Source organism: Dreissena polymorpha, chromosome 10 (genome assembly GCF_020536995.1).
Source record: "Dreissena polymorpha isolate Duluth1 chromosome 10, UMN_Dpol_1.0, whole genome shotgun sequence".
NCBI lineage: Eukaryota > Metazoa > Mollusca > Bivalvia > Myida > Dreissenidae > Dreissena > Dreissena polymorpha.
In genome coordinates, this window is record NC_068364.1 from 74,770,587 (window position 1) to 74,783,528 (window position 12,942).

Consider the following 12,942-nt stretch of genomic DNA (forward strand, 5'->3'; position numbering starts at 1 on the left):
ATTGCCCATCAGTAAAATTACACATGTAGGAAAATTGAATTGCCCATCAGTAAAATTACCCATGTAGAACAATTGACTTGCCCATCAGTAAACTTACCCATGTAAAACAATTGACTTGCCCATCAGTAAACTTACCCATGTAGGACAATTGACTTGCCCATCAGTAAAATTACCCATGTATTGAATTGCCCATCAGTAAAATTACCCATGTAGGACAATTGAATTGCCCATCAGTAAAATTACCCATGTAGGACAATTGACTTGCCCATCAGTAAAATTACCCATGTAGGACAATTGACTTGCCCATCAGTAAAATTACCCATGTAGGACAATTGACTTGCCCATCAGTAAAATTACCCATGTTAGCCAAGTTGTCCAAAGAATTTCCATGGACCCGAGGGTTCCTCCTGTGTCATTATGTTCTTTAGACAGATTTACTTTACTGAATCAGATTATGTCTCATTTTGAAGTTGTAAAAGGATGCTCGAATTATAAACAAAAGATTTCTCCATTCTTAAAGTGACAAAATTCATTTTAGTTAATATTCCCTCAATAAATAACACCAAGAACTGCTTAGAATACATTGAATTTCTTCTATTCAAAGTAAAGTTCTAAGAACCACAGGATAAATACAGGATATTTGTTAATTGTATTCTATTATATTATCAATATTTGTGTTCATGCCACATATAATTAAGAAATGATTTTGCCATGGGATGCAAAAAAATATTTTTATAAAGACTTGTTTACTGATAAAAGGTATATTTACCAAGCGAGGTGTTAAATAACTGAAATACAGACATATACGTTTTTTACTTATGGGATCAAAATATTGGATCTCAACCAAATCTGCCAGAGCTCAACATTTCTGTATGCATTGAGTCCCAGGAACACAGTAGAACTTTGGGGAAACATTAACATCAATATTATATTTTAGTTCTTGTATTGTCATTGAAAATGCGCCACTCATGTAAATTCACATTTAGTATGAGTAAAATGAGTCCAACTACATCATCCACTCAGATTTTTTAAACTTTGAAGTGATGACCTTGATTTTGAGTCAGTGTGACTAACTCATGCCTTTATTCATCGTCCAAATCACCTTAAAATTGGGATCAAGTGTTAGGGAAATCCTTCAATGGTTCAGGAAAGATATGGACAGGACATGAAATAGAGGCTCACACTATTGACCTTTAAGTGTTACCTTGACCTGTCTTGACTGACTCACATCAGCTGCACAGCGTCTAAATGACCCAAACATTTTAGACAAGAGACAGGAAAATCGTTATCAGGGTTTCAGAGAAATGGAGTTGACACTAGAATGGAAGCTCAAACCTTGACCTTGAAGTATGACCTTGACCCTTAGCCTTGATCATGAAAATCCTTTAAAATGGATAGAAGATACAGCGTGAAAAGGGAGGCTCTAACCTTTGACTTTGACATATGACCTTGACCATGATTCATGAAAATCCATATATTGGTAAAGGAAATATGAGCGGACACGAAAATGTTACAGCAGACTGATGGTCTGTAAAAATCACTGAATATATAAAACAATCACACACAAATCAGAAACAATTAAGATAGCCCCGTGAAAAAATACCTACTGAGAAGACCATTTTGGACTCCAAGTAAAGAGCTATATCGTTGAAGCCGCTGCTCTCTGCGCTGTCGCAGGGTGTCTGATTGTCCTTGTTCTCGATAAACAACGGGCACGAGTGGTTCACCAGCTGCTCTACACACGCCTTCAGCCCGCTCTCGGCTGCGTAGTGCAAGGCAGTGTTGTTAGACTGCAAACAGAGAGGCACTATTTTTTAAATCAACAGGAACACAAGTTTTTATTATTTATTTTAAAATCAAAATGAACGCAAATATTTATCAACTAATAAATCATTGGACTAAACAAAAACAACAACAACACATGTCCACAAGAGTTAAGATTAAGCCTACTTTTTGGGGTCATGTGACTTTTGTTTATCTTTTTGTTAGACTTGAAACAGATATTCACAATTTCAAAGAGTTGAAACAGATATTCACAATTTCAAAAGACTTGCAACAGATATTTTCAATTTCAAACAGTTGAAACAGATATTCACAATTTCAAAGAGTTAAAACAGATATTCACAATTTCAAAGAGTTGAAACAGATATTCACAATTTCAAAAAGTTGCAACAGAAATTCACAATTTCAAAGAGTTGAAATTCACATTCACAATTTCAAAGAGTTGAAACAGATATTCACAATTTCAAAAAGTTGCAACAGAAATTCACAATTCCTAAGAGTTGAAACAGATATTCACAATTTCAACGAGTTGAAACAAATATTCACAATTTCAAAGAGTTGCAACAGATATTCACAATTTCACAGAGTTGAAACAGATATTCACAATTTCAAAGAGTTGCAACAAATATTCACAATTTCACAGAGTTGAAACAGATATTCACAATTTCAAAGAGTTGAAACAGATATTCACAATTTCAAAGAGTTGAAACAGATATTCACAATTTCAAAGAGTTGCAACAGATATTCACAATTCAAAGAGTTGAAACAGATATTCACAATTTCAAAGAGTTGAAACAGATATTCACAATTTCAAAGAGTTGAAACAGATATTCACAATTTCAAAGAGTTGCAACAGTATTCACAATTTCAAAAAGTTGCAACAGAAATTCACAATTTCAAAGAGTTGAAACAGATATTCACAATTTCAAAGAGTTGAAACAGCTATTCACAATTTCAAAGAGTTGAAACAGATATTCACAATTTCAAAGAGTTGAAACAGATATTCACAATTTCAAAGAGTTGAAACAGATATTCACAATTTCAAAGAGTTGCAACAAATATTCACAATTTCACAGAGTTGAAACAGATATTCACAATTTCAAAGAGTTGAAACAGATATTCACAATTTCAAAGAGTTGAAACAGATATTCACAATTTCAAAGAGTTGCAACAGATATTCACAATTCAAAGAGTTGAAACAGATATTCACAATTTCAAAGAGTTGAAACAGATATTCACAATTTCAAAGAGTTGAAACAGATATTCACAATTTCAAAGAGTTGCAACAGTATTCACAATTTCAAAAAGTTGCAACAGAAATTCACAATTTCAAAGAGTTGAAACAGATATTCACAATTTCAAAGAGTTGAAACAGCTATTCACAATTTCAAAGAGTTGAAACAGATATTCACAATTTCAAAGAGTTGAAACAGATATTCACAATTTCAAAGAGTTGAAACAGCTATCAGGGTTCCCTCTGGGCTTTCAAAAGTTGTCGCCACTTACTTTCGCCAAATTAAAAAAGTTGTCGCCACACTGGGGCAACATTTAGGCAATGAAGATCATGTTATTATAATACAAAAAAACTGAGCATTACAGTATGTTAAAGGAATTGATTTAATAACATTAGTATTTATAATTAACACATTTAACATTGTTCATTAAATAAAGGCACATTCATTCAGTTGTAACTCTTGTTGATTGACACCTTTTTAGCAGCCTGAATATGTTGCCACAGTTTTGGTGCTTCAGAAGCTTTATGGTTTTCTGAAAATACAAAAAGGGAGATATAATATTAATATAATACAAATAATAATCGATTAATGTGTAGTATATAAATGATATAAATGTGTGCTAGCATATGACCTACTACATAGAGCCCTTAACACAACAGTCAAATAAAATAAGCATTTATGTATATCAAATGTCAAATTGATTTCCATGTGCTTAACTATGTTTACCTTTCTTTACCTACAGTACATTAGGTAGTGAATGAAGTGATTAGTGTTGAGGATATAAAGAGTTCACACAGCATAGATTGTGTGTTGGAAATCATATTGAAGGAAATGAAATTCTGATAAACAACTGTCTTTGTTTGGTTTTTGTATGTTAACGTTTGCATTTTGAATGAGTCTCAAAATTAGCAGAATCTAATGTTCACTTTCTAAAAGTCGTTTTACACTCTAAACTTGCCATTTTGACGAGTGAAACAGAAATAGGTCACCGTTTTAATAAAACCAACACATGTAAAATGTTTTACTATTTTCTATATTTACACCCGATTTATCTAAAAACAATCGATACTTACCTTTTTGATTGTCATTGTTGTCAATTTAATGGTCTTGAATCTGCTTCGAACACTGTGACAAACACTTCACATTTAAGCGTAAAGTCGGCATATTTCAATATTGCCTTATCTCTGAAGGAATAAAACTGCCGACCAATTAAGATAACTTGCAACAACACCCCCGATATGGCGATAATCGCAATTATCACCATAACATGCCACTCTGCTGTAGTCTGCAGTCAGCACCACGCTCCATTGATAACAGCTGTATCGCTTACATCATGGAAATCTATAGTATTACGACTGCCGTAAAACAGCTGGTAAACACAGCGTCTTTTGTCATTTTAAGAAAATATGAACGCAGAAAAATGACGATATTTTTTAAATCGCCATTCTCGAAATTTTGTCGCCAGATTTTTTATTTTGTCGCAATTGGCGCCATTGGCGATCGACAGCGGGAACCCTGAGCTATTCACAAATTCAAAGAGCTGAAACAGCTATTCACAATTTCAAAGAGCTGAAACAGATATTCACAATTTCAAAGAGTTGAAACAGCTATTCACAATTTCAAAGAGTTGAAACAGATATTCACAATTTCAAAGAATTTCAAAGAGCTGAAACAGCTATTCACAATTTCAAAGAGCTGAAACAGAAATTCACAATTTCAAAGAGTTGAAACAGCCATTCACAATTTCAAAGAGTTGAAACAGATATTCACAATTTCAAAGAGTTGAAACAGATATTCACAATTTCAAAGAATTGAAACAGCTATTCACAATTTCAAAGAGTTGAAACAGATATTCACAATTTCAAAGAGTTGAAACAGATATTCACAATTTCAAAGAGTTGAAACAGCTATTCACAATTTCAAAGAGCTGAAACAGCTATTCACAATTTCAAAGAGTTGAAACAGATATTCACAATTTCAAAGAGCTGAAACAGCTATTCACAATTTCAAAGAGTTGAAACAGATATTCACAATTTCAAAGAGTTGAAACAGATATTCACAATTTCACATTATATTTACCTTTTTCCTTTTCATCAAAATGAACACAATATTTGAGTCTTCTTTTGGTGTCATGTGACTTTTATTTATTCTAAGTGTTTTATACTGGTATCTCTTTAAATTTTTCCAATAATTTATGTTGAGATAATAAAACATGGACTGTGTGTGACAAAGAGCAAATTGGCCATGACATGTATTACTTTCAATTAAGTATTAAAAATACAAAACTGGGCTTGTATGAACCTGTAACAGCACAATGCCATATTGCTAAACTAGAATAGACATAATTGAAACTTAACAAAATATTTTAGCCCCAGTCTAGGAAAATGGAACTTAATGCAAATGCATAGTGTCATCTCAGATTATTCAGGTGAGACACTTTCCACTTGTATAGTATTTTCTTTTAAAACAAGTCTCTTCTTAACAATAATCCAGTTTAGATGGAGAGTTTCGTCCCTGATAAGCCTGTGCGGACTTCAAAGGCTAATCTTGGATGACACTTTACGCAAATGTATTGAGCCCCGTTTTCAGAGAGCAGCTTATTTGGTACAACACTTTACGCACATGTATTGAGCCCCGTTTTCAGAGAGCAGCTTATTTGGTACAACACTTTACGCAAATGTATTGAGCCCCGTTTTCAGAGAGCAGCTTATTTGGTACAACACTTTACGCAAATGTATTGAACCCTGTTTTCAGAGAGCAGCTTATTTGGTACAACACTTTACGCAAATGTATTCAGGCCAGAAGGTGGCTCAAATATTTGTCTTGTATTCTGTAGACACAGTACCAACTTGTTACCTCGTCAAGGGCGGACAAATCCACTTTCTCGACCACACCGTCTTTTAGCTCCGCCCCTTTCCACTGGAGGATCATGCTAAGGCACTCTAGCCTGCGCCGCTGCACGGGAAAGTACTGGTGGTGTTTTTCCATGCACACGCAGTGAAGTGCTGTCTCCTTTTTGCCATTGGTCTTGTTAGGGTTTCCGCCATGTTCAAAAAGAAATATCCTAGAGAACAAAATACCAATGGACTGCATTAGCCATGAAATCTATTTTCCATTCTTCACATTTAGCTTGAATCACTGATTGTACATGCATAATATATTTTGCTGATTAATTTTCCTATCATGATAGAAATGACAATACATTTTTAAGCTGATTGAGCTATTTTACCCCAAAGGCTTTGGTTTTGATCATTTAATAACTTCAAAAGTTTCAGTACACAACTGTTTTTTTTTAATTCACAGCATGCTAGAATAGTGTGCTGAGGAAAAATGTAGTGGGTTTGAAGAAACCAACATTCAACCAAACAATGTGGGCAAAAAGTTATCATGAACATCTAAAAACAGTGTAATTTAGCAGTTTACATCAGGTTATTTTCTACAATAAGGACATGCGTTCAATGACTCAGCAGCAATTTTCATGATAAGCAAACTGTTAAAAATATGAATATGCAGCTGTATTGATTACTACTATTATATTTACTTAGTATTTAAATATTTATAATCCTTCCAAATTTACAAGCTTCCTTAACAGACATCACTTCAAATAAAAACATGCACCATATTTAATAATCTTGCTATTAAAAATGTCATTTAAGGTCGCTTTTTAACCCTTTTCAGCTTAGAAGTAAAGTGAAAATGGCAATATGCAACCACCAATAAAACCAGAACAGCCTGCGTAATTTGTTCAGGTTTTCTGTTTTCCGCTCATCAGTACCATTGGGTTTGAAATGAAGCCTTTAAAACATGAAACTATTAAGAAAGATCTCAAATTAAATTGGATTTTCTAAAGAACTATAAACATTTAGTTTGTATCTGAGAGGTTAAGGGTTAAAATACATGTGGTAGTGACAGTTAAACTTAAAAGGATTTTTTTCCTGCTTAGAGAATGGCCATTTTCCAAAACTTTTTATTTTTATATATTGTGGTTATCTCCGCCGTCTGTCTGTCCCTCCGTCCCGTTCACTATCTCCTCCTACACTATTAGCACTAGATCCTTAAAACTTACACACATGGTAGCTATGAGCATATGTGCGACCTAGCACTGGTTGGAATTTTGATCTGACCCCTGGGTCCAAAGTTATGGGGGTTGAGGTGGGGCCGGGTCAGAGATTTTCACTCATTTTTTTAAGGTTATTTTACATTAACTTCTTCATTTCTACACCAATTTACTTCAAATTGATACTGAACCTCTCTTATGACAATACGGTCAATCTCAACTATGCATGGCCCCTTTACCAACCCTGGGGCGCCCCGCCCACATAGGCGACACCCACCCAAAATTGCCTTTTACTATAATTTCTTCATTTCTACACCGATTCACTTCAAATTGATACTGAACCTCTCTTATGACAATATGGTCAATCTCAACTATGCATGGCCCCTTTACCAACCCTGGGGCGCCCCGCCCACATAGGCGACACCCACCCAAAATTGCCTTTTACTAAAACTTCTTCATGTTTACACTGATTCACTTCTAATTGATACTGAACTTCTCTTATGACAATTCGGTCAATCTCAACTATGCATGGCCCCATTACCAACCCTGGGGCGCCTCTGGGTCAAACGTGATGTGGGGATATGCGTTGGCCTCTGCCGCGCCATTTCTAGTTTAAGCTTGCGACTGAAATTTTCAAAATTTTATGAAGTTTGCACCACAATTTTTTACAGTTTAAAACAAATCAAGACACATTTTTTTCACAGTTTTGAACAGCTTACGACACATTTTTTCACTCAATGAGGGGGCCAAGGCTGCTTTACAACACAGGTGTTGGGCACATGGCCAATCCAATGCAACGCTATCAATATGTGATAAAACAACATTTTGTAATCACTTTGACAAAAAAAATCTGATATAATATATATGAATATATATTATATCAGATTTTTTTTGGCAAAGTGATGAAAAATGATTATGATAGTATTGATAGTGTTTCAGTTAATTGGCCACATGCCCAAAACCTGTTCTTCACAAAGATTGAAAAGAGCCCTGAACTATACCTCAGCAAACTCTTCATGCCATGCCTTGCTGCCAGATGCAGGGGTGTCTCATGCTGGTGGTTGTCCCCGTAGGAAGAATTAGGGTCCAGCCCCTTACGGAGGTCACTGTGGTCATTGTAGACCTTAAGGGCTGCCACTTCATCCCCAGTCTGAAGATGCTTGCGGAATTTCGAGGAAGAGCTGCCCATGTTTTGATAGCAAAACTTTTAACATGGGCTGAATTTCATGGTGGTGCCTCTATTGGTATCTATTGATAAATCTGAAATAAGAATTGTTAAATTTAAAGTTATGCCCATGAATGGTCACATGTGTCTGCCCTAAGATCAGAATATCATAATTATGGTAAATTCTGGCCCTTTTCCGGAAAGTGTTTGAACGATTCACCTGAAATTTATAATGAGGTGAAAATTTCTCAAATAAGTTGCCAATGCAATAAAATATTATGTGCAGCATTAAAGCTTCATATATAATGATTACATGCTCTGTACAAGTAACATTATTATTTAATCCTTTCCCGTATAAGAACCAAAGTGAAAATTCCCTTTGCAACCAGCATAAAAGCAGAACAGCCTGCGAGTTTCTTGCAGCCTGTTCAGGTTTTATGCTGTTTGCTGCTCATTAGTATCTAAGTGTTGGAAACAAAGCCTTTAAAACTTGAATCAAGAATGAAAGTTCTTAAATTAAATGTAACTTTCTAAGGAACTACAAATGCGTCAAAATATGTATCTAAGTGGTAAATGCTTCAGTACTTACCAGTACAAAGGACATGTATTCATGCTAGTAATTGCAAATAACTTACAAGTATGTAAAAACTGGTCCTAGTTGTATTTTAATGACCTGAATTAACTACTGTTGTCATGTTGCTGTTTTTGTTTTTGAACTGCTTGACACTACAGTGGTCTGCGATTTTTTATTAACAACTGAGCTAGCTTATAAAACCACCATTAGCATATTAGTTTAACCATCATATTAAAATGGCACTCAAACCCAGGCGCCGTATTCACCAATATCCGTAAGTCTATTTTTTAGACTTACGCTTAGTTTCAGATCAGACTCAGTTTAAAAAAAGTTAATTCATGAAACTGAAATCATCCCAGTTTTAGACTCAGACTCATAAGCCTGAGTCTAAAATTCTGAGTCTACAATTTGTAGACTTACGTACGTGTAGTCGCGACGTAATGTTCTAAGCACGTAGCTAAACCAACATGGCCGCTGCCCATAGAAATCTACGTCGGTGTAGAAATAATCGGCGCTTGCAAGTGGAGAGTGTTTTTAGATCGTACAAATCCGCTAGAAATATACAGAGATGTCAAACTTTACAAGCGGTTTCAATTTACGAGAGACACTCTCCAATTCATATGCGAAATTTGCTTTGACATAGAGAGACACACAAATCGAAGTTTGCCGATCTTCGTGGCACTATCAGTGTGCATCTACCTGCGGTACGTTGCTAGCGGGGACCTGAAGCTCACCGTGGCTGACAGCACTGGTCTGTCACAGGCTACAGTTTGTAGGGTCTGTGCACAGGTCAGTGCTATATTGGCCGCAAAAGTGGCGGACTTCGTCAAGTTCCCGACTGGAATAGAGGCCGCCTGTGTGAAGCAAGGGCTTGGAGCCATAGCCGGTATGTGAAAGAAAAAAACATTTTAGTGGTCATCCGTTCAGTTAGCTAGCGTTCTGTTTTTGTTTACAAACATTGATATATATAGCCTCCAAACGCTATTGATATTTTTAAAAGTTTCAATTCTTTCAAATAAACTAGATTTATGCATGTTTGAATTCTAGTTTACAGTATCCTCTACAATTTGAAGAGTTATTTTTATTACGTCATAGGTGTAAGTGTACTTACATAAGTCAAGTTTATTTTCGTTTCGTGAATACAAATTCTGAGTCTGTCTTTGTTAAGTCTGAGTCCAAGTTTAGGTCTGAGTCCAAGTTTAGGTCTGAGTCCAAGTTTAAGTCTGAGTCCAAGTTTAAGTCTGAGTCTAAGCCTAAGACTATTTCTATTATTGGTGAATACGGCTCCAGGACCCTTGCATACTAGACAAGTGCTTTTCCAACTGAACATGAAATGCTGCCACCAAAACGACAATAAATGGTTCTGATAAAAAAGACAGTATACTAGTGTTAGTAGTGTTTTATTCCTGGTAAATACTTTGATCCCATTATCGTTAATTTTTTACTTTTTTTTAACAGAATTCTTTATTTGTAAATAAAGTCCTCTGGCCCAAAATACATGTGATTAATACAGTTGTAAGAGTTTGAGTTGTGTCAAATTTCAATGTTCATGAGACATCAATAACATTAAGTGGTACACATAAAGAGAGACTTTCCTAACAATATCCGCATCCTGAGATGACATCAGTACATAGAAATCTTGAGGATCAGTACCATGTGTTTACCAGTTAAAGAAATATGAATTTCTAACATCTTCATATTTATGGCATTTAAAAAAGGCCTGAAATTCACAATCAATAACTAATGTGTATAAATTTTGTAGACAATAACTACATATACGTTGTTTTTTTCAATATACCACTATGTCTACTGAGTTCAATATTTAATTTATGATTTGATAATCTAAACCTGGACATGGCTGCACGGTATTTGAAATGAATGTCTAATGACAAGGATTTCTCAATGTTTAAAAGACTTTTAAAGTGCCTACATCTACTCAAATGTTCAACAGAAGGGTACCAGTTTAGCATACAGCAATTGATAACACGCTGTCTAAACATTCTTATTAAGTAATTTATGTCCGACATCTTGACTTATCCATATGAACCCAAAGTATAAGAGAGTTTTAACCTTGGTTAATGAAATAACACCCCATCTGATAAAGGTTGATGCATTCAAAATTGTTTAATACCACATAACACATGTAATATAGTGACTTCATTTGTATCTTGTATGATGTCATAAGATGTTCAAGTGTTGCTTCTTACTCCTTTTTGTTGACGTTTGAAAAAAAGAATGAAAATGATGACTCTTAAAAAAAAAGCACATCCCTTACTTTCATAGTATCTGCCCTCCTCATAGTATCGTGCCTAATAATAAAAATTATTTAATGAAAGGCCAACTAATTCTTAGTTATTAATATAAAATGTTAGTCATCATAATTTGAACAAAAAAGTATTTTAATTGATAATTAATTACTTTCGTTTATTGATTCAGTAATTGATAAGCATGAAATAAATGTAACTGTGGACAAAGAAAACGCACTTTGTAGTGTATATAATATACATCCCCTTAAATGTAATAACATATATGTAATTAATTTGTTTACGTGTTTTGCACTGACTTTGGGCAATCATAACAAAGAAATTGTAACAACAACAAAGGAAGTGTATGCATACGAGTACAAAAGCCATTGTGCAGCTCTGTGAACTCAGACAAAATTGAGACTCACGTAAATATCTCTCAATAAATGCCTTGTAAACCTCGTGGCAATGTCATAATTCAGACAATGCCCTAAAAGTAAACAACTAAGAAAACTGCAATTACGAAGTACAGCACATTCTTTAGGCTAATGTTCGTGTTTTTATTTAAGCATGCTGGGAAAATTTGTCAACTTCCGCATCAATCGCAGACTTTAGGGGTTGGTTCAAGATATAGATTAACTGTCAAACTGATCATCAGGTTTATTACACGGATCGTTTTAATGTGAATGGTACTTCGATAAATGTAGCATTGGGGATAATTATTCTGTAAAATTTTAAGAAAATGTCATTCAAAATTTAAGAAGATTGTCAAAAGAAATCTGCTGTATGTATTTTAAAAGGTATGGCAATACGCCTTAAAAATAACGCGAACGTAAAACGTCGGCAACGCGCTTTTAAAACCCTTGGTGATTATTCCGTAAACGTTTGACGGAAATCGTACATGGGGAATTTAGTAAGATTTGCGCACATATGTTTTTATATGTAATTAAATACACAATAACAATATGTTATTAAAGCTAACGAAAAAGCAAAACATTAACAACAATCGCTGTAGCAATTGGCAATAATTATTATGTAGGAATTATAAAAAAAATCGCAGGCAAAATCTACTAGGAATTGAGCAAGTATCTGTTTTTTAACAAAGGGCAGTATTTCCTTCGAACACAACGCAAATTTTTACATGCGTTCGAATATTTTCAGTGGTGAACAAACAAGTATATCATACGATTTCCAGCTAAAAAAAGACAACCTCCGGCGGGACTCGAACCCGCAATCCCCGGCTTAGGAGGCCGGTGCCTTATCCATTGGGCCACGGAGGCTTGATGAACGCTCGTAAGAAAAACAACAATTAGTAGTAGTTGTAGTAGTAGTATAGTAGTAGTAGTAGTAGTAGTAGTAGTAGTAGTAGTAGTAGTATGTAAGTAGTAGTAGAATTAAGTAGAATTAAGTAGTAGTAGTAGTAGTAGTAGTAGTAGTAGTAGTAGTAGTAGTAGTAGTAGTAGTAGTAGTAGTAGTAGTAGTAGTAGTAGTAGTAGTAATGAAATAGTAGTAGTAGTAGTAGTAGTAGTAGTAGTAGTAGTAGTAGTAGTACTTAGTAGTAGTAGTAGTAGTAGTAGTAGTAGTAGTAGTAGTAGTAGTAGTAGTGTTTTTCCCAGGAGGGCAAAGGGGCATGGCGCATTACTTTCAAAAAGGGCATTTTAGCGCGCAGTTTAGGCATAAAAGGGCAAAAACGTTCCCGGAATACCTGAATTACGGGGAAACATGTAATCGCATCAGAAGCAGTTGTGGAAAAATAACATATAAACAAGCACATTTATTGGTAATAGAGGTATTTAACTTACTATGATTTATATTAATATATTTACCTTGCAATGTACATTTAAGTTCCATGCTGTTTCAATCAACTGTACAGCACGACAAACATA

The 12,942-nt window shown here is 34.8% G+C and overlaps 1 protein-coding gene and 1 non-coding gene across 2 annotated transcripts in view; both read right to left on the reverse strand.

Moving 5' to 3' along the window:
• Positions 1 to 11,634, reverse strand: part of LOC127847876 (ankyrin repeat and IBR domain-containing protein 1-like) — a 45,943-nt gene extending 34,309 nt beyond the window's left edge. Inside the window, exons 1-4 of the mRNA XM_052380092.1 lie at positions 11,485 to 11,634; positions 8,076 to 8,334; positions 5,874 to 6,081; positions 1,608 to 1,790 (exon numbers count right to left, since the gene is read on the reverse strand). Of these exons, the coding sequence (XP_052236052.1) occupies positions 1,608 to 1,790; positions 5,874 to 6,081; positions 8,076 to 8,263 (579 nt within the window). The 5' untranslated portion in view covers positions 8,264 to 8,334; positions 11,485 to 11,634. The remainder of the gene's footprint in view (positions 1 to 1,607; positions 1,791 to 5,873; positions 6,082 to 8,075; positions 8,335 to 11,484) is intronic.
• Positions 11,635 to 12,263: 629 nt separating this feature from the next.
• On the reverse strand, positions 12,264 to 12,336 carry Trnar-ccu (transfer RNA arginine (anticodon CCU)). The gene has a single exon. It is a non-coding gene; the product is annotated as a tRNA-Arg (tRNA).
• Between the last annotated feature and the right edge of the window lie 606 nt (positions 12,337 to 12,942).